At 37.6% G+C, this 23,711-nt stretch overlaps 1 protein-coding gene across 6 annotated transcripts; it reads right to left on the bottom strand.

Annotated features, from left to right (window-relative positions):
- Window positions 1-304: 304 nt before the first annotated feature.
- On the bottom strand, window positions 305-23,678 carry PDLIM3 (PDZ and LIM domain 3). 6 transcript variants are annotated; one of them, XM_074154334.1, is made up of 8 exons: window positions 23,475-23,678; window positions 18,487-18,638; window positions 16,452-16,536; window positions 10,468-10,535; window positions 6,972-7,235; window positions 4,860-4,987; window positions 3,663-3,774; window positions 305-2,282 (listed from the first exon to the last, which is right to left on the bottom strand). In XM_074154334.1, exons 1-8 carry the CDS (start codon window positions 23,565-23,567, stop codon window positions 2,093-2,095), a joined length of 1,092 nt encoding a protein of 363 aa, XP_074010435.1. In that variant the 5' UTR covers window positions 23,568-23,678; the 3' UTR covers window positions 305-2,092. The 6 variants fall into 6 exon arrangements, with proteins under 6 accessions (XP_074010435.1, XP_074010434.1, XP_074010436.1 ...); XM_074154333.1 differs by having other exon boundaries at window positions 4,857-4,987; window positions 23,475-23,567; XM_074154335.1 differs by lacking the exons at window positions 6,972-7,235; window positions 10,468-10,535 and adding an exon at window positions 10,992-11,179 and having other exon boundaries at window positions 4,857-4,987; window positions 23,475-23,567.
- Window positions 23,679-23,711: the final 33 nt, after the last annotated feature.

Raw genomic sequence — 23,711 nt, 5'->3', positions numbered from 1 at the left:
CTACATTTCCGAGAGTTTCCCCACATTTACGATTGGTCTGTTCGGCCCGTTAAAGAGAGAGCAGTTTTGGGTCTTCAGTTCTGAAGGCACATGGTCTCATTCAGTTTCAGAAAGGGAATTTTGCCCAGGTTATATACTCAAATACCTAATACAAAGATTGTGTCTCATTCTTGCCCGTGGTTTGATAAATCCGAAGCGCACTCCTCTGTCAGGCTGAAAATGCCAAACTTCTATTATTGTCAAGTCACTTGACACTCATGCTTTCTCATTTTTCGTACCAGTTGAAAAGAAATACAGAATCTTTACCATATGTAATAGATTTATTTTTACCTTCGGTTACTCCACAAAGAAATGAACATGAAGTAAATATTTTAAAAAACCGATGACATTTTAGGTTTGTAAAAATAGACGTTACGTGCACTCTCACTTCAAAAAAGATTTTCAGATTTTATGGGCTTTATCAGTGGAAAAATAGAAATGCTACACATATCCTCCGTGATACATGAGGAGCAGAATTACGTCTTGTGCCCCCAAATAATTCAGGAACTAACCTTTAAAAGGGCACAACACTTTTTTAATGTCTGTTTTTGATACCCAGACATAAATTATGAATGCAGTGACATGCACATTTTTAAAATATTTAAATTCTGAAATAATACTTTTGAAAACTCTTTGAATATGCGGACATTATATTTCAAGCTTTGGGACTCATCTGAATTTTAAAGATAAATTTAAAGTATGTATAGCTTCTTTGATTCCATATTCTTCTTACATTTTAAGCATCTTCTGTTGTAGAATGGGAAAAGTATGTAAGATTGTTTGCCGCTGAGTTGTTAATTTCTGCTAGTCTTGTAGATGATATAAAATTTTGTAGATTTTTCTAGTATAAAGCAAAAGACCCCAATAAGTCATTTGTGAATTATGTTGGTATTTTTTGAAAATGCTAAAATAGAGATTGTCAGTCAGGGGTGTGTGTGTAATTGGCACCTACCTGAAAGCAATGTAACCCTTCAAACATTTCAGAAATTGATTTAAAAACTGTATTCTTTCATCCTTTTTTTTGTTTTTTTCCTTAGGACTTCACCAGGCTATTTATAAAAAATCTATCCTTTGCATCTTTTAATTAACATTCATTTTTAAAGTCGTCCAAGTTTTAATTTACCAGCCATAAAGATATTATGATGATATTTCCCCATTGTTTCTATTATGGAAATGGAAAGACGGAGATGCAAAAAAAACCAGCACCATTTTCTGCGGAAAGGTTTTTAAATTTACTTTCATTCTCAGTTTGCAGAGACTTCCTATTAGAGTGTGTGTGTTTTGGTGGTTCTTTTTCCCAAAAAACAATATATGTGTGTGCATACCTTAGAACAGTTTTCTGCTGAGTGATGTGAAAGCTGATTTCATTGCAAATCATTAAAACAATGTAGAACTTCTATTTTACTTCTTACTGAACAGTCTTTATTATGCTAGCTGTTTTCTTGTATGAATTGTTATATATTCCTCATCACAGTTGCTGCATCAGAAAATTAGGTCAATATAACCCCAAATTCAAAGCAAAGTAAGCAAAATCTATTTTTTTTGGCATACCATAATGGTGGTTGAATAATAGATGGTGGAAGCAGACACAAACAACTGCTTGTTTTGTACTATCCATGTAAAATAGCTGCTTTTCTAATGATCTGTGGAGTTTCTATGTTTGTTAGGGCCCAGCCTGTAACACTTTGATGGCTTTGGTGATACTTAATTTACATTAAAAATAATGTCTTGATTACAGCACTTACGTATATACTGTATTAATCATGTAAGACCTCAGCTGTTTACCTTTTTTATTCCAGTACAGCTGTTTTAGTTTATACTTCACTGAATTATATTGGCAACTTGGAAGATAATATTTTAGCAGAATTTTACTGGTGTAATACGCTACTGCTGGCCAACGGGGTCTTCCACCTCCCTCAGAACCCCGCCAGAAAAGGTTTAAAAGCTGCTACTTTGGAACCAGGCAGAAGTCCTGACACTTGTACGGCAGTTCTACGCTGTTAATGGCTTTTTTTGTGTGTGTGCATGCATAGATTTTTGTGTTAAGGTAGGACTAGCATTTTGGATAAACAGTAACTGCTTCATATCCCTCTGGTGGCCTCATGCGAGCTCGGGCGTGAACTTCGCAGTACAGTTGTCCTTCCACGAAGAAGTAGCCTTTTTGTTTCAGGTTGAGGTTGCAGTCAGAGCACACGAAACATTCTGGGTGCCGGTATTTGTCACGTGCCTTCACCACTGTCCCTCTGCGTGGAAATAATGGAAAGGAAAAAACCCACAATTAATTCATATTAATCTAGTACCTAGAGAGGCTCCAGGAGAGATGGGGAGGAACTCTTTATGAGGGAGTGGAGTGATAGGATGAGGGAGAATGGTTTTAAACTGAAAAAGGGGAGATTTAGATGAGATCTCAGGAAGAAATTCTTTGCTGTGAGGGTGGTGAGACACTGGTCCAGGTTGCCCAGAGAAGCTGTGGCTGCCCCATCCCTGGAGGGGTTCAAGGCCAGGCTGGATGGGGCTTTGAGCAACCTGGTCTGGTGGGAGGTGTCCCTGCCCAGGGCAGGAGGTTAGAACTGGGTGATCTTTAAGGTCCCTTCCAACCCAAACCATACTATGATTCTATATTAAAGTGAGAAGAAACTACAGCGTGACACAAAGTAAGTTCTAGGTATTTATCTAAAGGCTTTTAGGTTGTTTGGTGGTTTTGCCAACTGCTACGTAATTTGAGGTTGGAAGCTGAGTTTGAGTAAGTGACATAAAATTCCGTAGAGTTGATCACAATAGTTCATTGGAAAACCAGGGTTTGTTTTAATGTGTTAAGAAACACGTTATTTTGGTTACAGCACAGGAACTACAGTATAACCTATCAAACTGGTGACAAAATGAGTTTAAAACCCCCCACATTTCTTCTCCTCGGTGGCTGTGTTCTCTGAGCTCATCATTACCTGTGTTTTTTGCTGAAATTAGTGATGTCATTCAGACAGAAATCTTGTAGTTTTAAAATAGGCCCACAGAGCTTTCTGGGCTGGGAGAAGGATGCTTTACACTACCATGAAACTTAATAATTCACAACCTGAGACAACGCAGCACAGGTGAGCACTGGTTTCATTGTGTATGTCTTAATGACGGACTTGCAAAAGGTCCTGAAAATCTTAATTAAAGCCTTGATGGTACACTGTCGAAACTGAAATCATCTGTATCCAAAGCGTCTAAGGCACAAGTTAATAATTTGGGATTTAGAACAACATATTTTTTGTAATTATTTTATAGAATCCCAGGTTGGAAGGGATTTCAATGATCATCTGGTCCAACCTTTCTTGCCAAAAGCAGAGTTTAGACAAGGTGGCCCAGCACCCTGTCCAGCTGAATCTTAAAAGTGTCCAATACTGGCGAATATATAATATATATATATATATAAAAATATATAATATATATATTAAAAAAAATATATAATATATATAATATATATTATCCAATATAATATTGTTAAATCTCTGTTCTCTAGAAGCATTTTTCTACTAGTGCAGAGGAAAACCAAGGCCATCACTTGGAAAGCAGTCCTGCAATGGTGTTTCAGGACACGTGCTTGAACTAGAGATTTCTAAAACGAACAAGAAGCAACTCACAGAATCCCACTCCCACACTTGTCGCACAGTGGCACCTTCTGGACACCGGGCATGGCACTCGGTATCTTCGTCACCGGCGCTTTCACACTTCTTGTACCCACAGGGCGTCCGTCTGAGAACCAAAACAATCCTGTTACGTACAGGCTAAAATAAAAGCACCTGATGCAGTTTAATACTTTTCCTGTAAATACACTTCTGTGTGTATTTACAGGCTTTCACTTACAGCAACAAACAACGAAGTTTCTCTAGACAAGTTTAACGAACCAGATTCCACCTCTTTGGAATCGAGAAAAAAATATTGTGTAGCTGTAGCCAAAAAGCAAGTAGAAAAGTGATTATATATATAGTCTCATATACATCATCTAATTCTCTGATAGTAGGTGTTGGGTATAGCAGGAGAGGGAGGAAGATTTGACTTTAACAAAGCAACGTAACAGTCTGGACCTATTGTTAGAAAGCTTCTTATTTATACGACTAAGCATTCAACAGATTTGGAAAGATTAGTAACATGGTATGAATACAAAATTAAAGCAAAATACAAGAAAACGCCAAGCAAAATCCCACAATATCATATATAGACAATTAGATGAATTTATCCCTTCTCTGGCATATATTGAGATATTAAAATTTTAATTATTTACCTTTTAGGTTAATTTTGGTTGTGTTTTACACTTACTGTAAATATAACAAACTTGCAGCCTTTAGTAAAGTTATTTTCAAAACTTCTTAATTTGAAAGAAATATGACTATAAATTATATCGTCCTTTTCTATTTTTATTTAGAATGAGGAGGGGATGGGTGAAATGTAATTTAGGAGTTGGTTTAAATGTCTCTTTTCCTGGATGTGGAAGAGAGTGTTTTCTTTCTTGGTGTCATGACTATATGCAGCTTGTCCCAAAAGTTCTCTTGTGTAAAGCTTTTTATCATTCAGTTAAAGTCAACTTGATTAATGATCTTAATTAATGAAAATCTGAAAAATGTGCTTAACATCTCCATTTTATTCCCACAGGAGATTGCTAGGTATAAAAGCAAGGGGGAGGAAGTTAGGGGGCTGGTGTGCTATCTCTAAGATTCAGAATGACTTGGGCTTTCAGAAATTCTCATAGCTCTGATCTCTCTTATTTTCTTCCCAGATTCCCCCTTCCCACAAACATCTCAAAATGCTTTGAACAGGTAAAATACGTCATTATTAACCACCTTCCTCGGAGACTAAATTCTGGAGCACCTTAAAGGAGCCAGACTGGCGAGGTTGGCTAGGCTCCTCCTGGTTGGCATGGAGCATCCTGTAGACGTCGGACTGAGGCACCGAGTTGGGAGGGGGGTCGCTGCATCACAGGGAGGAAGAGCAGATAAAGCAGGTTAACAAACATAACTTTAAAGCAACAGCTCCACCAGGCACAGAATACGATTCAGGAAACCAACATAAAGATAACATGTTTCTACAGCAACTGAAAGACTCTTCCTTCCAGGTACCATTGCTTTATATAGTGATCTTAAGTGCTTTATATAGATCTAAAAAGTGCTGAAAAAAATGTGTTTGTGCAATTGTTACAAAAATAAACCTACAAACTCATGAAACTCCATAATTATCACTCTAACAACCTGAGTAGTTGAGAGGAAGAGTTGAGGACTGCATGCACTGGCAGGAATTAGGCTGAACGTGTGGCATCTGTAAATTTCAAACTGCTACTGGGACTAATTAGGAAGGTCCAAATTTACTTTGATGCCAAGTCTGTTATCTCACTGATATATACATAACTCTCCAGTTTAAATTTCCTGTTACAGCTGGCCTCCTATGGTCTGTTAAACCTTAGGTGAGTTTCCACTGGAAATAAGCAACCAATTCCATCTGGAATTAGACTTTATATGGTTTGGTTTGGTCACAGTGGGGCAGGGAGCCCTGTAGCTTGTGCTAATTGTTTGCATCTTCATCAATCAACAGATCTCTCTGAGCTGTCTTTAAGCTGGTGAAGAAACTCCTGCTTTCTTCTCTTGTCACAAGCTTTTGATGAATAGGAGGAGCTTGGTTTTTACAGTTCTTGCCAATGGCTAATTAAACCCTTGATTCTCTCTTCTTTACTAAACTATTCCTAAACATCAAACAAATGAGGACACAATTACATACAGAAGGCAAAAAAACAGACACAAAGGTGTGAGATGACATTTCTCAGTGCATACATAATGAACCCCACAACAAAAGACATTTCAAACCTGTGTAGAGTGATCACTCTGGCCTTAGTCCATGCTTTCAGAATAAAGAAAAAGCCAGTTTTTCTTTTATTGTTCTCTAATTGTTGTGATTGAGGATAAATATTCATGCAGTAGAGTAACATCACTCTGCAAAGACTTCATGAGCTGCAGTTTTCTTTCCATCAGATAGGGTGAACTTAAATACTTCTATATAAATATGATTTTTATGGTTAGTAACAGCCCAGTCCTGCAAGGTGCTGAAGAAGGCTCATTGGTGCCAGCGATTATTGCTTATTTAAAATATTAGTAATTAGCTTTAGTTTACACCATACATATTATGAATTATTAACTTAAGTACTGTTGTGAAACAGAAAAATAAGCTAGTATTCTGCAAAAGATAAAGCAACATGAATGATGAATGGTCCCTTGAAAAGAATGAATAGTGCTTTAAAAATGTTTATTGTTTAATCATCGTTGTTATCCAGATACATAAGGTTCCTACCTGACTTTTAGTCATTGCAATGGATAAAATTTGTAAGTCAAAGATGGATTAGTAGGCTTAGAAACTGAATTTTTACTCTTTTGGGGGAAGAGCTAGTTGCACTGAATGGGTTGTCCTCAATGGGATTTAAATATCTAGAACTCTATAAACATCTAGAAGATTTCCTAAGCTTCGTAGCCTAAATTTCAGCAGTTGAAATGAATTTGAGTTAATAATAATATTTTATTAATTATTAATAAGGTATTAAATGATTATTAAATAACTAGTAATCAATAGTCTTGAATTTTGGAGGGAATCAGAATCTTGATTTGGAGTGGTCAGTCAGCTAAAAGTCCAGGCAGTATCATCAGTTTTTATTTATTAGCTACAAATATAAGATTTTTTTTTCCTGTGAAATATTTATTTGTAAGTTCTGAAAGACTCCTTTAATACTTTGGGTTAAAAACGGTAAACTACTAATATTTTAATGGAAATATTGAACGGCTTTAAAATGACTTTGGTTCTCCCTAACCCTTTTACCTATTTTTGTAGAAACGTTTGATATTATTACAGCTCATGATTTTTGGTATATTCTAAATGTGTGTATTCTTAAATATTAGAGAGACTGCACTAATTACCTTATTACGGGTGTTTCCCCCAGCGCTGTAGAAACTTGGCCTTGCAGCGTTTCCATGATATTGTCATCTGAGTACAGCTGCATGGGGGTGTTAAACTGAGCGTGCACGATCTTGACACCGGGCAGCTCCATCTCCAAGGGAATGTTGGGGGCCATCCGAGACACGGCTTTCAGCTCGGTGGGGCAGATGGAGCTCACGGTGCTGACTGAGGAGGGGGTACTGCGCCCGCTGCCGCAGTCTATCCCCGAGGGAGTGCTGCATCCGCTGTGTTAATGGCCAGGGTTACGGAAGAGAGGGCAAGGCGTGTGGGGTTACAGAGAATAAAGAGAAAAGTAGAGGAACAGGGTGGGGTTAACAGGGCTGGAAAGCGTGAAGAGAACAGATACAGAAAAAGCAAAAGTACAGAAAGTGAAGAAAAGCAAAAGTAGGTGCATTCATTGAAAAGTGTTTTCCTATAAAAAAGTATCAATGACAGTTATAAATAGAATCACAGAATTGTTTTGATTGGAAAAGACCTTTAAGATCATCAAGTCCAACCGCTAACCCAGCACTGCCAAGTCCTCCACTAAACTGTGTCCCTCAGCACCACGTCTATCTGTCTTTTAAATACCATCAGGGATGGTGACTCCACCACTTCCTTGGGCAGCCTGTTCCAAAGCTTGACAACCCTTTTGGTGAAGAAATTTTTCCTAATATCCAATCTACACCTCCCCTGGCACAACTTGAGGCCATCTCCTCTTGTCCTATCAAAAAACGCAGTCCTTAAATTCTGGCATGCATTTTCTTTAAGGATAGTAAAAATTCTTTGAGAGATTGAATAATTCAGAACATAATATTACTTTACATTTTCAGTGTGAGATTTTATTGAGGATTAATTAAGCCTCTCTAAAATTCTTTGTTCTAGGTGAGTCATTCTTAACATTTTGGAAAGGTCATGTGGGTTGTCTGTGTCAGGGACAGAATAAACACCCGCAGTGCTGGAATCCAAGACACATCACTCCGGTCCCATACCTCACAACCATCTTAGTCCACAGTGGAAGAGACTACTGTAAAGTAGGACATTTCCTAGATTTCCTTCAATTCTACAATAAGATATTTACGAATCTTTTAAAATTAGTTTAACAATATATTTCTTTTTTTTTTTTTTAAATATGTTGAACGTTTTGAAGAAGATAGTAAAACAGCCAGACATACTTTTGCATTTCTAAATTATGGTGTTCCCAGTAGAATGTAAAGTGGTCCTTCACAATGGATATTTATTCAGAGAATTAATTTGACTGCTTTTGAAGTAGATTTTATATATAATTTATATATAATAAAAACGATGTAGTGTTTTTTGAAATATTAACGTTGCTTGACATGACTGAAGTGAAGTTACTGCACACCAATTTGACACCTCTGGAAAAGGATTAGTAAAATACCGTGAACATTGAGCCCAAAGTCTTTTTTTTAGTGTCACTATTTTGAACACTTCAGTCTTTTCCCTGTAGCACCTCAGAGGGTTTTCTTTGTTGTGGGCTCTTTCTTTGCCGTTGCTGTGGAACAGCACAGAACCCAGGTGTTCCACAGTCGCGGGTGACCACTTATCATATGATAAATACTTAATCTCTTCTTTCCAACCTGCACATCAGGGTTGTGATTAGGTCTTTCCAAGCTGTAAATTTAGGAGAATACTCTATTTCCCAGTTTGATAGTACAGTCCTCTGCCCAGTAGCGACTCTCAGGAGGAGAAGACGACCCAAAATTCTCCCTTTGATTCAGAGGGGAATTTGTGTAGGACCACTTTCGCAAAAATGTGAAGGAAAAGATCAAAGACATATCAAAAGAAAAATAATTCCAAAAATAGTAGATAGACCTTAAAGCAAAAGCACAGTTCTGCATCATCACCTAGCATGAGCCAGCCAAAAATATCACACAGGATATAAATTGACATTCTTTTCTTATAAATTGACAGTCTTTTCTTTTAGAAGAATCAAGACTGTCCTTGAGGTCCTGCAGCAGAATAAGTTTTGTCAGTGCTGAGAGTGTTAGTAAATGGAAAGTAGCAGGAAAAGGCTAGAAAAAGCACAACTCTGCCTAGGAGCAGCCAAAGTAGTGTTAAAACAGAATGAATTATAAGCATAAAAAAATACAATGATGTATTAAATGAAATTTCCAGTATATTTTTGCCAGAGTAAAGTCCAAAACTGTGGCTAATGTCCAATCCGTTAGCTCAACCCCACAGCCCGGAATCAGCTCTTCCTGTAGTCAAAGTCCTATTTAGCCTCAGCCGTCTCTCCTAAAGGGGTATTTACAGTCAAGGTGGCGCTTTGGCTTTTGCTGTGTTTAGCTGAGGATATATACTGAGCCAAACTGATGGAAAAGGAGCAGATAAACAGTAGGAAAACCAAGGTGGTTTAGATGTAACGTTCTGCAACAGAGATTCTGCCGTTTGTAGACACAGGCTTATCTGGTGCTACATCAGACTGCAGGGAGAGACGGGTGCCTTTTCTCCACCACAGCAGCGTTCTACACGGCTAGTTCTTGTTCACAGAGGGACGGGAGCCTGTCCATCTTCTGCAGCCTCCTCTTTACCTCTCAGGTGGTAGAAAAATTTAACGCACCTCACAAAACTGATAATCCATATGAGATTGTCATTTGTCAATCAAATTATTGTCCTGTTTTTCTGGTCTAGTTTTTCAGCCTTAAATTAGTGTAATAGAAATGCAGGCATTTTAGACTTTCAGAGTGAAATGCAGAACACTAAATCCATGGGTAAAAATTGCTACTGCTAGAAAGGGTAAAGGGCAGCATCACAATATGTTGCATCACTCAGGCACTTTTGAGCTTCCTTGCGTTTTTAACGACGGAGCTTGCTCTGTATTTAATAATGTAAATAATAGTGAGGCATTTCATCCCCAGTTACGATAGAGGAATATTACACTAAAATGATGGATGTAAATATATATAAGCTTTTCTGCATTTTAGAGCTTTACATGTTTGTGGCATCAGCTAGTTCTCCTGTTGGAGCTCTGCATTAGGTTGCCTTCTGAATAGAGGTCTGATGAAAAGCAAATGTAAAATCTCTGAATGGCCTAGATGATAAATTCTATAACTAGCTGTGTTTTATCTAGCGAGTTAATAACTTACATGTATTTCCACTTGGACAGAAGAATTTCAATGTGCCATAGATTTATAAGTATAGAGTAATCTGGTGCTCTGCTGTAAATTGAATCAGGCTCATGAATACAGTTACTTTAGACTTATATCAGTATAACTGAGATGGGAGTGTGGACCCGCTTTCTTTTGGAAACAGAAATTTGAATTTCAAGCCTGATCCCTGCAAGTCAACCATCTAATTTCTATTTTTTTTTTTTTTTAATTTCAGTGTTAGGCTACATACTACTGTAAGTAAATTCCAAATGCATCAATAGGCTTTATTAATGTCAATGGTGAGTAGCCATTAAAAAATAACACCATGCATCCAAATTCAGCACAGCACTCAAGAGTTTTTAACCTGCTTCGGCCTGAGACTATGAAAGGCTTGGGCCGAATATTATGCCTGTGTTCAAAGTAGTTCACATCCTGTAAAGAAAAGAGGGTTAAAATAACTTCCTTTGGCCTACAAATGCTTATTTCTAGTCAAAAAGTAGCTAACGAAGTTTTAAAATTGTCACCATGAAGTAACCATGTTTAGTTTGTACGTTCCTGGCACCCAAAAGACAATCAGTTTAGTGGTCAGAAATATTCAAACGTAGTTAGAAGAGGGAAGGACGGTAGGTCGCGTTGCAGCCCAACAGAGAGGGCAGATTTTAGCTCCCTGCAGCATCGCTACAACGTTGAGTTGAATGAAAAGTTTTCTGTGTTGGAAAAAAAAATGCCTTCATTTATCACCATTGTTTTTCTGATAATCAATAAACGCCTGATTATCAGAAAAAAAAACAACACCAAACAGCAAGAGCTGGACTTTTTAATGGAAAACGGAACAGGTAGTGATATACCACAAATGACCAGGTATTATAAGTAAATACCAGTACTCACTGTTGCGATGAGTTAGGAATGAGACCCCTCAGTTGTCCGTGAAGCGCGTCTTGAATATTGCCAGATGAGTACAGCCCAATGGGAGAATTATAGGAGGAGCTCACTACCTGTCTTTTGTCATCAATATTGGCTGCTGCAACAAAAGGCTGGGCCCTTCTGTTGTGAGCTGTACCAATAGGCTTGAATTCCTGTACGTGATAGGCAGACAAAATACACAAAGCTACAATGCACACCAAAGCTAGTAAGGGGTCAAACTGACAACATCAGTATTGTTAATCTCTGCATTTTTTTTTTTTTCACTTTTGCGTCTTTGTTATTATTATTTTTTTTAAAACTGGTGCAAGCATGCTATATTTTTCCATGAATTTTCTATACGCGACTTAAGCTGTGCACATTCAGAGAGTATTATTGTCCTGCCTCAGGGCAGACAGAAGGCACTCTGCATTTCTAAACAGTGTGCAACTTGAAGAAGAAATGCAAGGGATGAATATTATAATAACCTGTTGCGTTGTTCTCCAGATTTTGCACTTTTTATGTTCCTCTTTTAGAAACATTTCACGTATAGTTAGCTTAATTGCTTTCTTTTAGTGCTAATCTCTGGTTTCTGCTTTTTTTTTTTTTTTTGTCACATGCTGATGGAGGGACTTGCAAAAGTAGGAAGATTTTATTGTAAGTGTCTTGCCTAGAAAACACGTAATTTTCCAACTTAGGAAATCTGAACGTAAGTTCAAAATTTCAGTTTTCAAGTATTTTAACTGAAATAGTCTTGACTATATGGATTGAGGACATTCTTCTGACCTTATTCTGTACTTTGAAACATATCTGTGTGTCAAAAATTGTGATGCTGTATAAATTAATGTGAAATCACCATAAATAAGTCCAACCCAGAAATGGGTAAATTGGAAATCATTCTGCCTATGTTTGTTTATTTCTGGAATACGATTTTGTTTATTGTTGGCCCAGATAATTTCCTCCAGTTGTGGAATTCATAGGGATAAGTTCTGGAAACAAAATTTCTGATGACTTTTCAGATAACTTACAATATTCTGTAGTGATTGAGCAGCAATGATAAAGACTGTTGACTGTATGAAAATTCACTTATTTATATTGTGCATATTTAGTACAGTCTCCTTTGAGTCCCTCTCAGCTCAGGTCCATCCCTAATCCACAGAAATGCAGAATTTGGGAAAAATAGTGCTGAGGTTTGGGGTTCTTTTCCCCCTCTGCGCTAGTGGGGGAAGAACATTTGCTGCTGTAGTCCATCACCTCATCCTGATGTCCTGCAGTGCTCCTTGGAGACAGTGCTGGGAGAGCACTTGACCTTTCATCCATATGGAATAAAAACCCTCTTATTCCTAACAAAGAGATTTCTCCAATCTGAATTGGTCTCTTCTTTAGAGACTGGAACTTGCAATGTTAAAATAGCACAGGTCATTTATACTTCAATTTTCATAGAAATCGTTGTCCGTTCTCTGATTTGGCTTTGTATTCCAGGTACACCCATCACACTCAAAAACGTCTACAATTCTATAGACCATTTCTATGGTCTATATTTGTATTTGTGTTGCTATCTCACTGTGTCATATGACCTACAGACAGTACAAGTTCAGATACCGCTGAACAAGATTTATTTCAAATTGTTGAAGCTTGTACCTTGGGTACTGGAGCTTTTGGCTTAACCACTGTGTATGGTTTACACTGTCTGGTATTTGCTATCACAAAGGACAGTGACAAAATAGTCTCCTTGTTTTGCTAAATAAAACTCCAAGCAAAGTGGGGTTTGTTGTGGGTTTGTTTTTGTTTTATTTTTCTTTCTGTGCAGAAATGCCTGTTTAAGATTACCTTAGCCTTTAGGAAATGCTAGAAAAAATTCCAGTTAGAACAAATGCAACGTATTACCAAAAACCAAAATAGATATTTAAACACTCAAATCCATAAAATAAATCAAGATAATAAGAGCAAATTAGGTAGGCATGGACACATTTTTGACACCTGTAGACTTTTATTCATTCCTCAGAGCATGAGTTCCTTTCTCAGAGAATATCAAGTCCCTGTTTAAAGTATTGGTGAATAATTTATAAATATTATGAAAACCTGAATGTGATTTGGCCTTTTTGATTTCATTTAAAACAACACTTTCAGAAATATATTTAGGTAGGGACCTAAAGAAAAGTCATGGATATATAGAATGTGCAACCAGAAAATGCAAAGAGTAAAAAGCAGTTTTAATAAATGAAAACGTTTAGCAGCATTGCACTGTAAGAGGCTACTGAAAGCAGCGATGGGATAAATGAGCACAAAGATTTTACTTGCAATTCCTCGTTTCTGTCTGATAGAACTGGGTTGCAATTAACAAAATGTATTAGTAAATGGAAATAATCTACTAGTGTTTAGGATCATGTCCACTTAATGAAAGATATTAATGTCAAGGTATTCAAAATTGATTTAAATCCATGTATGATACAAAACAAACAAAACGACCATGAACACTGTAATTTCATCCCCTTTATTTCTTGTTGACAAATGAACAGCACAGAACACATGTGGCACCAGAATAGCATGTTTACAACATAACAGTTGTGAAACAAGTATTTGCAGTTAGTTAGACTTAAATTCTGATTTCTTTTAAATTCATCTATTCATATAAAATGTCAGTGACAGAACATACAGCAGCAAAAATAGTCCAGCTCTTGTGTTTATTGGATCTCATTGAATCTGTGAAAAGTCCTCCTTTAGTTCAAAAGCTAAATGAGAACTGGAGGTTGTTGAAATTCCTAATCAGGAATATTTCAGAATTACAGCATTTAATTTTTTAAGTTTTTTTTTTCTAGCTGACTGATGTCCTTTTTGCGGGGCTAACTACATTTTGCATTGATACAGGTATCAGGAATAGAATGAACGTAGCCCCCAAAGTCTGCAGAAATGCATCCAACATGGACCGTATTCCTTGGGGATAATTGCTGTGACGGTACACAGATGTTCAAATTTTGGAGGTATCGTGTGACTAAAATCTTTGTGTCTGAATGCTGTTATGGAACAGGGGGTAGGCCCTCGAAACTAGACTAGCACATTTATATTGTTTCAAAATTTGATTATAAGTGGTAATAGACTATAAACTTAATTTGTAGAATAGTGGGGTTTTGTGGTTTTGTTGTTTTGGGGTTTTTTTTTAGATTTTTATACTCATCTATATGTATATTATATTCATATCTCCCAGGAATGTATAATGTCTTTCGTGGCCAAAAGCCTAGTCACACTCAACAAAATGTTCAAAGGCAAAGATAGAAGCAAAAAAGAAAAGCCCAAATAAAAACAATTCAAGAAATCGTGGTAATGGAAACGAATTCATTTTAAATGAGGTTTAAGGGATTAACTGAGATTGTGTAAGTCTTCATCTATTATTAATTGGCTTATAATGTATTTTAAATTATTGACTTCCCTTTGTGAAACTTTCTTAGGGAACTTTAAAACGTCTTTCTGGCAAGGGTGAAAAAAATCTGACTACATTTATAACATTTATGACCTTTTCAGTAACTTTAGTTATTATATAAAAGGAGGAAATGCTTTTTATAGAACTCACTGATTTTCCATTTCTGCACACCAGCCAGTGTGTGCAATACTTTTGGATCAAAGTGCTTTACGTTTCAAGGAATACTATACTGCATTTGGATTTTTCTGTGTTCATCTGGGCTTTGATGCCTTTATTTATTGTTGGACTTCAGCAAACTCTAATATCATCTAAACAGCAGAGGTTAGAGTTGTACAGTAATTTGTCACCTGAGGTTAAAGAAACTTTGATGTTCTGTTTTCACTACGGGCATACACGCTGCTGGGTCTCGCGTGTTGTGACTAAATACGCAGTAAAATTTAATTTAAAATTTCAGCAATTGTAGAAAAAAAGGCTATACTTTTTCTTTTCCACAGGGAGGTCAGAGGGATGGATATTCTTGGATGGAAGAATCTAAAATGTAAACCATCCCTAGAATGGTTTGGCAAAGCTGTTTACAAGCATTGCTACTTTTCTGGAGCCTATTATTTATTAAATATAGTCAGTATTCTGGATTTTTTGAGGAAGGAAAGAGGGAGACATAGTAGGATGAAGGGCTTCACTATTTAATCTAGGAGAAACAGTTTTTCTGATTGCCCAATGGAGACTGCTTTTCAGTACTCTGCCAAATAGCACTGAGTGAAATCTTGTGATTTATTTTTAAGTAACTATCCTTTTTAGGAATGCAGCTTTCAGGCAAAGATCTCTGCAAAGATCTCCTGTCATACGTGCCTACATGGTTTTCTCTGTAGCTTTTTTAGTGAATTTGTTCCACTGCTATTTATTTTACCTATATCTTAGTTATTCCACAAAAATATGCATTTAAGATAGCCTTGTTTCATTGCTATACTGTCTCCTACTGCTGAAGAGGGTATGTTATTTCTGATGAGGTTTGTTGTATCACTTACTGGAAGTTTTTAGATTGGAAAGAAGAGAGAGAACACCGAAATGCCATATTCACGTTTGGGAGCGTCTCCATGAGAACAGAATTGGTGGAAATATTTATTGCACAGGATTTACTGCAGTGGAATCTGCACTTGCGTTCTTCTAGGAGAGCGCAGAATAAATACTTTGACATACTTGCTTTGATCCTGGAAGGCCAGGATCAGCAGAATGCTCTTCCCTCCCCTCTCCTGAGAGAACAGCAAATGTTTGTGTAGATTAAAGAGGAATGGCAAAGGAATTAAGAACTAATTGCAGACAGTAACTAGCTAATTAACAATATAGAGACTTCAGCTCACGGCTTTGTGCAAGGGACTGGGTGGGAGTTTGAAGAAGGAGGAGGATTTCAATTGACTGGATTTGCTTTGCTCATGTACGAGGGGACCAAGACTTTGTTGGCCAGAAGAGATGAATCATTTGCTTATTGATCAGTACCTGGGGTTTGTACAGATTTGTAACCTTCAGTTCTGTGGTGTAGTATAAAAATGTATGGAAATAAAGAGACCCAGCATTAATGGATCTCTCTATTTAACTGGCTGTTAAATCACAATGACTTTTGTGATGTGATGAGTCTGTTGCTTTGCTGCTTGACGTTTATTCCTGATTGAAGAACTTCCTTGTATGACGAATCTCTAAAAGAGTTAAAGCGACTCAAACCATATCAGAATAAAAGGAGATATTTTCTTTCCATAATAAAACTATGGAAATATGTACAGTTTTAAAGAAAAATGAGAATGTGTTGTAACTTGTTAAAGTTTTGGTTGGGTTATAGCTGAAAAATCAAAAATATTCAGTCAGATAAAATGATGTTCATACGTATCGTAATTGTGATGGTTCATATCAGCTTAAACTGGCAGATAATAGTGAAGTGCTATTCAAATAATTTTAATGACCACAAGGTCATTACTTAGAGATCACTTAGAGTGTAAAAAGGCAAATGGAAATGTTAGGTAACTTTTAAGAATTCATACCTGTGGTTCAGCTTCCAAATTTATCTTGAAGGGATGTGCTTTGCCATCTTCTGAAATTTGTGGGGACCATAGTTTAGTTCCTGCCCTAGAAAGAAAGAAAGGCAGAATTTAAATAACTTGAATTCCTATGCCTATGGAGTTTTGTATGTCCCTGTAAAATACAATGCAGCTTGAAAATTTGCAGTTTGATCTATGCTTGTTTAATATTTTACCATAAAAATACTTCAATGATATATGTGTATGGTATGTAAACAATACATGAAAAGTGTATTTGCTTTTTTAAAACTTATGTATACTACGAACAATAAGAAATATTTTGTTAGTAGTTACCAAATGCAAAGGGAAATTAGCGCCTTTCTGACCAAGCTTTTTACAGTTTTGTTTTGGTTTTGTTTTTTTAATGGTTGATAGAAGGAATGTTGGGTCCTCGGAATATTTTGCACAGATAAGTGAATAGATTAATAACAATCCTAAACCAGAACAATCTAAATTTTTTTTTATGACCACTATATCCATGCAAAGCCTGCTTTTCAGTGTAGAAGGAGTGCAATCTAGGTACACAAAGTAATGTGCAATTGTAACCAGAAGTTGCACAGGTGATTCTTTCCATCACTGAAACAGAAATAGCAAACATGCAAAATTCAGCAGCTAATTTTAAAATAGTGTAATATTAATGTTAAATATTAATCTAGTACTTTTTCTTATATAAATACAAATCTTTGGCATTTTAAAAATACGTGCCTATTTCATAGGCACAATTACACTTAATATATTTTGAAAATTACTTCCTAAGAGAATTGCTAAATGACATATATCAATCTGTAACAGAACCTGCAATTAACTGCAGGAATTTTTTAGCAGAGGCATGTGCTCTAGTAATTAGACAATACTCCTTCCAAAAAAAAACCCCAAACCCTTCTGTACTTGGAAAGGAATATTGCGGTCAGCTGTAATAAAGTGCTGTGCCTCCTTGAGGGCCTGGGGTCCGTCAGAGATGTCTGACTCCTGGAGCCAGCTGGAAGAGTGCACCAGGTGAGTCTTATTAAAGGCTGAGCAAACTAAGTTAGGGGATGAGAAGATGTAGGTTGTTTTTTTTGGTGGCTTTAGTTGAGAGAAGTGAATGCAAAAATGTTTCTGGACTCCTGCAGTTTAGGTAAGAGAGGGTTTTTTCAGTTTGTCTTGGTTTTAACATTGTTTTGAGGATCCTGTATTTGGGTTAATACAGCATCGTGACCAAAGAGTTTGGCTTTAAACCTCCTCCTTTGTCACCCCTTATGAAAGCCTGATGTGATGTTGTTTTCCTTAACTGGGAGGGTATTGCAGGAGGCAACAAGCAGCACCTGGGAGTGTTAGAGCAGAGAGGGAACTGAGCAGGTGACAGCAGGGGGTTTTGTTCTTTCCCCCAAATATGAATATTTGTTTGTTCACTGGCAGCAATCATAGAGCTGGTGGAGTCAGCAGAGGCAGTAGGTGGTATGGCTCAATAAATGGTGAGTAGCCTGAAGGAAACTATTCTTGTGCCTGTGAAGACACGATCTGGGGAGCCTCACCTTGCCTGGTCTGGAGTTAGCGAGGTAGGTCTGAGTGCTCGTAATTTTAAAGGTTTTGTGAAATTCTTAAAAGTGTTTAAAATAGTTACACTATATAGTAGTTCTACTGTATAATACGAATATATATGTATTATATATGTACATATACAAAAGCTGGAGAGGGACTTTTTACAAGGGCATGTAGTGATAGAATGAGGGGTAACAGTTTTAAACTGAAAGAGGGGAGATTGAGATGAGATCTCGGGAAGAAATTCTTTGCTGTGAGGGTGGTGAGGCACTGGCCCAGGTTGCCCAGAGAAGCTGTGGCTGCCCCATCCCTGGAGAGGTTCAAGACCAGGTTGGATGGGGCTTTGAGCAACCTGGTCTGGTGGGAGGTGTCCCTGCCCAGGGCAGGGGGGTTGGAAATGGATGGTCTTTAAGGTGCCTTCCAACCGAAACCATTCTATGGTTGGGTAGCATCTTCTTTCAGAAGTATGCACATGTACCTCTCTATTTTCAAACAAAGCTGGTGTGCAGCTGCTTTAATTCTCTCCTGGGCGTCGTTATGCGTCATGTTCTCTGTGCCTAGACCATCAATAGCTATAATCACATCACCAGGGCACAGGTTGGCAGCTGAAGCCTTGCTTCCAGGTGTAATCTGAAAAAAAACAAAATTTAACTGTTAAAGCACCATGCATACCTGAAAATTGATAGAGAAAATAAACTTCACTGTGCTTCCCTGTTTTGTTGGGCTGGGGAGAGAGGGAGGGAGTGAGCCTGTAAACAACTATATGACTGCTTACAGGAAAAAGTGCGTTCTTAATTCTGCCAGACTCTCTGTAGTTCTATTGTCAGTTCACCATATAAATGTTTTATTCATCTTAACTTCAAATTAGATGGAGATTATCTTCACACTTTGCATTAAATAGTTTCCACTCTGATTTCTGTAGTTGCCTTCGAATCTTCCATCTCAACTGCTGTTAAGTAAATTGCTTAGGAAAAAACCTTTTAAGCTTTTTCCTTACAACTCCAGGCAACAGCACAACCGAACTCTTAAGAAATTATGCTAATATATAGATAATATTGATAATATAGAAAAGTCAGTTGTGTCCTTACCATGCTTAGGGACAAATACAGCAGTTAGTGTGTTTTCTGCCAGCCTGGCCTCTCATGTTGTATCTCTAAATAATCATAAATGTGCTAATAATACTGAAATGACATTTTTCTCTTTGTTCATGTCTAATCCAGACCCTGAACTCCTTAGAGTGCTTAGTTTTAAATCCCGTTGTATTTGAATCAGAGTGGCTCTGATCCATGTACATTAATACTGAAACAGTGGCAAAAACCAGCCCAATAGAGTAATTATCTCCTCTTTGCAGCTTTTCATCTCTGTTAGGTGGGTCTGAACGCTCAAAGAACTTTGTTTTGTGTTTTTTTTTCTGCATTTTGGTGTGTAAACTTCTCTCTGATTTCACTGTAACACACTGCAATGTGCTGTTATCAAGTCAGGCAAACTTTTCAAATGGGTACCTGTGGCCAGCTGGAGGCTTTTCCCCCTCAGACTCCAAAAGAATGGACTCATGTATTGTGTGCTTACCAAAGCGTTCAGGTGCCTGAATAATCTGAGTATGAATCAAGGAAGTTGCTGATAAATTCTAAGTCTGGAGTCTCAAAATTTGTCAGGGTAGAGGTTCGATCGTGCTTCTCTATTCAACCTGGAATGGCTCCTGATTTTGCTTAGCATGTTGTGGGCACGTGTGGAATGATGAACTGCCACAGAAGTCATAGTGTTTGAGTGTGACCGTTGATGCTCTAATATCCCAAATGGGCAAAACCAGCCGTTCTTGGTTCCTTCTCAAGAGTAAGCCTGCTTGAATAACTGTTATATACAGGTTATATAGATTACTTGGTAGATTATGCTTTTTGCACATCACAACGAATCATCTGCTGTATCTGTGGCGTACCTCAGCAATGATACTCCCTTATAAAGTAGGGTATCTGTCTAGCATGGTAGGTTCCCCTGCGGCAGTGCTATTAGTAGGACCTAACCCGCTCTGTGTCACTGGTAATAATGCACAATCCCTTGGATTTTCATAACACATTATCACCAGCCGCAGTGATACCACTGTATGGCTGAGCAAGTAAAGAGAGGGGCAGGAGTCTCTATTTCCTATTTCTTCACTGAATTGGTTATTACCAGGCTTCTGGGATGTGTCTCTCGGGCCTTAACGCCTTGATGGGGCCTTGATCTACTTGCCCCGGCTTTCTGGGGTGCAGAACTACCTGCCCTCCTACAATCCTTTCCCTTACACCATATCATATCCCTCACACAATATCATGTGATATTGATAATTGTGGGTACCTCAGTAATACAAGCAATACTATTTCTTGAGGAGCTTACTAGTGATGCATTAAATGTGTATTGTGAACAGTTAGAGTCTTAATATGACTGTAGTGTTTCTTGCTTGCTCACACCTACTTCGTGAGGTAGATTCTACTAGTTCTTTGGGAAAATTTCTTTGCTCTTCAAGACGTGCCTGTATGACCCGGCTGTTGCTCCTGTATCTGTGGTATCTCAGATTTGGGTAAATACAAGGATATCTGTTGAGCATCCAGATGTTGTCAGAGACTAGGGAACTATTTATCCATGAGGGGTAAAGTCTCCTATGAAACACTGGAAAAAAAACCTCTCTGCATCTGTCAATAGGCTTGTGAAGCTCATCATGGCACTCCTTTGTAAATATTTCAGGCTTTCTGCTTTCTGAAAAGAGTTATGAATGTCCACAGACAGAGTGGCTAAATATAAAATTGAGGTAATATAAATACTTGCATTGTGATCTGTAAAGGTTTATATTAAAATAGAACTTAAATCAAGAGTCAATAATATTTCACCATTCCCTTCATCCTCTGCAAGTTTTAATCGTTTCTGTAATGCTTTATTCAATATGATTTAGATTCTTGGATTCTAAACACCTAACCCAAAATGTTATCATTTGGTCAGAATAAACTGAAATTATTAGGTTACTTTGAGACTAGGGCTTTTGATCATATTCATTGATGTGCTTTCTTTGCATCTATGTAAAGCTCCAAGGATTTCAAGAAACGTTTTCACTATGTCCAGTTAATTTGTGGTTTCTGACCCTAATAGAATCTGAATATACTTATTCTTCAGTCCCCTCCTGTTCTTTCTACCCTCACAGTGATCATGATCTGTGGTTTTTAGCATTTGCTGGAAACAGTTGAGAAAACTGCCTTGCTTGGGAAACCGCAGATGGGTTTTTGAGGTGACATCTGTTCTTTAGACAGGTGGATGATGATCTCTTTATATTTTCTGTCTCTCTTGACAAGTCCTGGTAAAACCTTTCTGTTGTTGAACAAGGACTGTAGCCAACCAAACGTAACACCGTCCAATTATTTTATTCATAATGTGTTTAAGAATAATCTTGATTTATTTTTTTAATGGCTAATAAGTTTCTGGGTTTTTTTTGTCAGGACAGTTAAGCCAAATATGAATGGGCTGCTGGTGATCCCTTCTACAAAAGGAACACCTGGGCCCCAAAAAGCAAGGCATGTGAATCTTAAGAAATATTCACTACTGCATGAATACTTCTTTAGGGACTCTTCTAACTGTATGCTGCGGCAACAAAAATACTAATTTTAAACAAATCTACCATTAATATTCTTGAACTTGAGCTAGGTAAATTTAAACACGTAATTTTTCCCCTATATATATATCTATTATTTCATGGCTCTACCTGAAATGTGACTTTGAGCATTTCTGTAACATGCTAGAAACCCATGGCTTATGTCTTGTGAGGCATTTGGTAGGTATGAGTCAATTGCAAAGTCGTTTATTCTTTAGAAAGTTACATTTATAGTAACATCCTTTGTTATTGCAGTTTTAAACTTCATTGCACTTAATCTAAACACAAAGAAAATACAAACCAGACACTGCTAAAATATTTTTCATTAGAGATAATGGAAACTATTTTTCTTTTGGAGGCCCATAAAAGGCAATGAAGGCCCCAAAACATCCAGAGACTTTTTTCTTTTTTTTTTTATTCAAAGTTTTTTGTCTCCAGTTCCTCCTAAAGTTTTGCTGTGAAAAATTAATATTAAAATATTTATTATTCAAATAGTCATTATTCATTCATAACAAATATTCATTGTTCCATGAATATCTGTTATGAAGCTACATACTGTCAAATAATAGCATTCTGGTTTACTTCTGTTTAAAATAAGTAAAATATTTTATGCATGTATAAATCTTGAAGGCGAGATTAAGTGGAATTAATTATTACTAGTATAATATGTGAAAGGTTGGTCCTTAAACTTTCTACAGAGTCTTGTTTAGAAGCATATTTATTGCAAGGCATCGTCGGTGGAATCTATCCTTCAAGGCTCTTGACGTTTATTTAATGCCAGGCATAGTGTATATATTGAGTCATAGTGCAGGGCTTTTAAAGAAAAAAAAAAAAAGAAGTGGAAAAAAAAAGTATGGGTGATTTGGAGGCTCATGGAACACACACTCACTGTGTCTGAGGTTCTGAAAAGCAGCAGAAGTACAAGGAGAACTAATTCTAGTCTGATGTGCATCGAACACAGCTTTCAAAATAGACAAATTATCAAAATACATGTCCTGTCTTTTGGGTAGAACTATGGCTGTAGATGCAGGGCAGCTGACAGTGCTTTATATGCTCGATCTCGATTCATCCAGTAACTGGTTTCTTAAATAAATTGCAATTAATAGCTCAAAATCCATTAAAAAAAAAAAAAAAGGCTTGGATTCTTGCCCTTTATTAGGGGAGTTAAGGAAAATTGTCTGTTTCTAAATAAGGCAAAAAACCACTGAAGAACTCTCTCCTTCATATTCAGGACTGGATAACTTTCTATTAATTCACCGATGTAACATTCATGAAAATGAAAGCCTTTGCATGCGTAGAACAAGGTACTGTTGCCTTTGCTGGCAATAATCAGAACTTGACTTAACTGATTGAGAGTCAGATTAATCTCGTGTGGTTGGCAGGGAGTTTGCAAAGCACAAGCTTCCAGACGGGAGGAGCTGCTGCCAAGCAGCCGCCTCCCCCCGTGATCCCAGGGGCCAGTTGGGAAAATGATAAAAGTGGGGTCTGGTCCTTTAGTAGGCTCCAAACTCGAAATTTTGTCATCTGAATGCCTGGGGAAATCATGCCAGAGTTTTTTGTGGTGTGGTTTCCTCCCCCCCCTCTGCTGCCAAGGCACTTAAATTCAATTTAAGTAGAAATAAGTAGAAATGCTGTTAAACCCTTTTGGACCAATAAATCAAGCCCAGAAATGTGTCCTGCAAAAGTTGTAAAAACTGTTAGGATTCAGCTGGCTCTCCTCAGGACCAGCAGCTACTTGCTGAGCTACTCGCAGCCTCCTCTGCATCTCTGAACGCTGGGAAATTAAAGGGCAAAACTCTGCAGCAACTAATAAATGCAATTAATAGAGAGGAAACGGAAAGAGTACATACCCTGGTTATGATTAAGGGTTGGTTAAAATCTATTCCTCCCGAGAGCCTGAATCCCCAGGGTGCCGGTCCTTGGAGGATAACGTTTTGTGGCATTTTGGAGGGTTTTTTCTCGGTGACTGCTCTTTTTTTCCCCGAGGTTGGGCTGGAGGAGGCAGGGTGCTGGTAGCACAGCACCTGCCCAGCTTGTGTCCCCTCGTGGGAAGTCGCACTGGTACCCCAGCTGCCGGACGGGGCTTT

This window comes from Numenius arquata, chromosome 10, assembly GCF_964106895.1.
Source record: "Numenius arquata chromosome 10, bNumArq3.hap1.1, whole genome shotgun sequence".
NCBI classification, from domain to species: domain Eukaryota; kingdom Metazoa; phylum Chordata; class Aves; order Charadriiformes; family Scolopacidae; genus Numenius; species Numenius arquata.
This window is presented reverse-complemented; position numbering and strand designations above follow the sequence as displayed.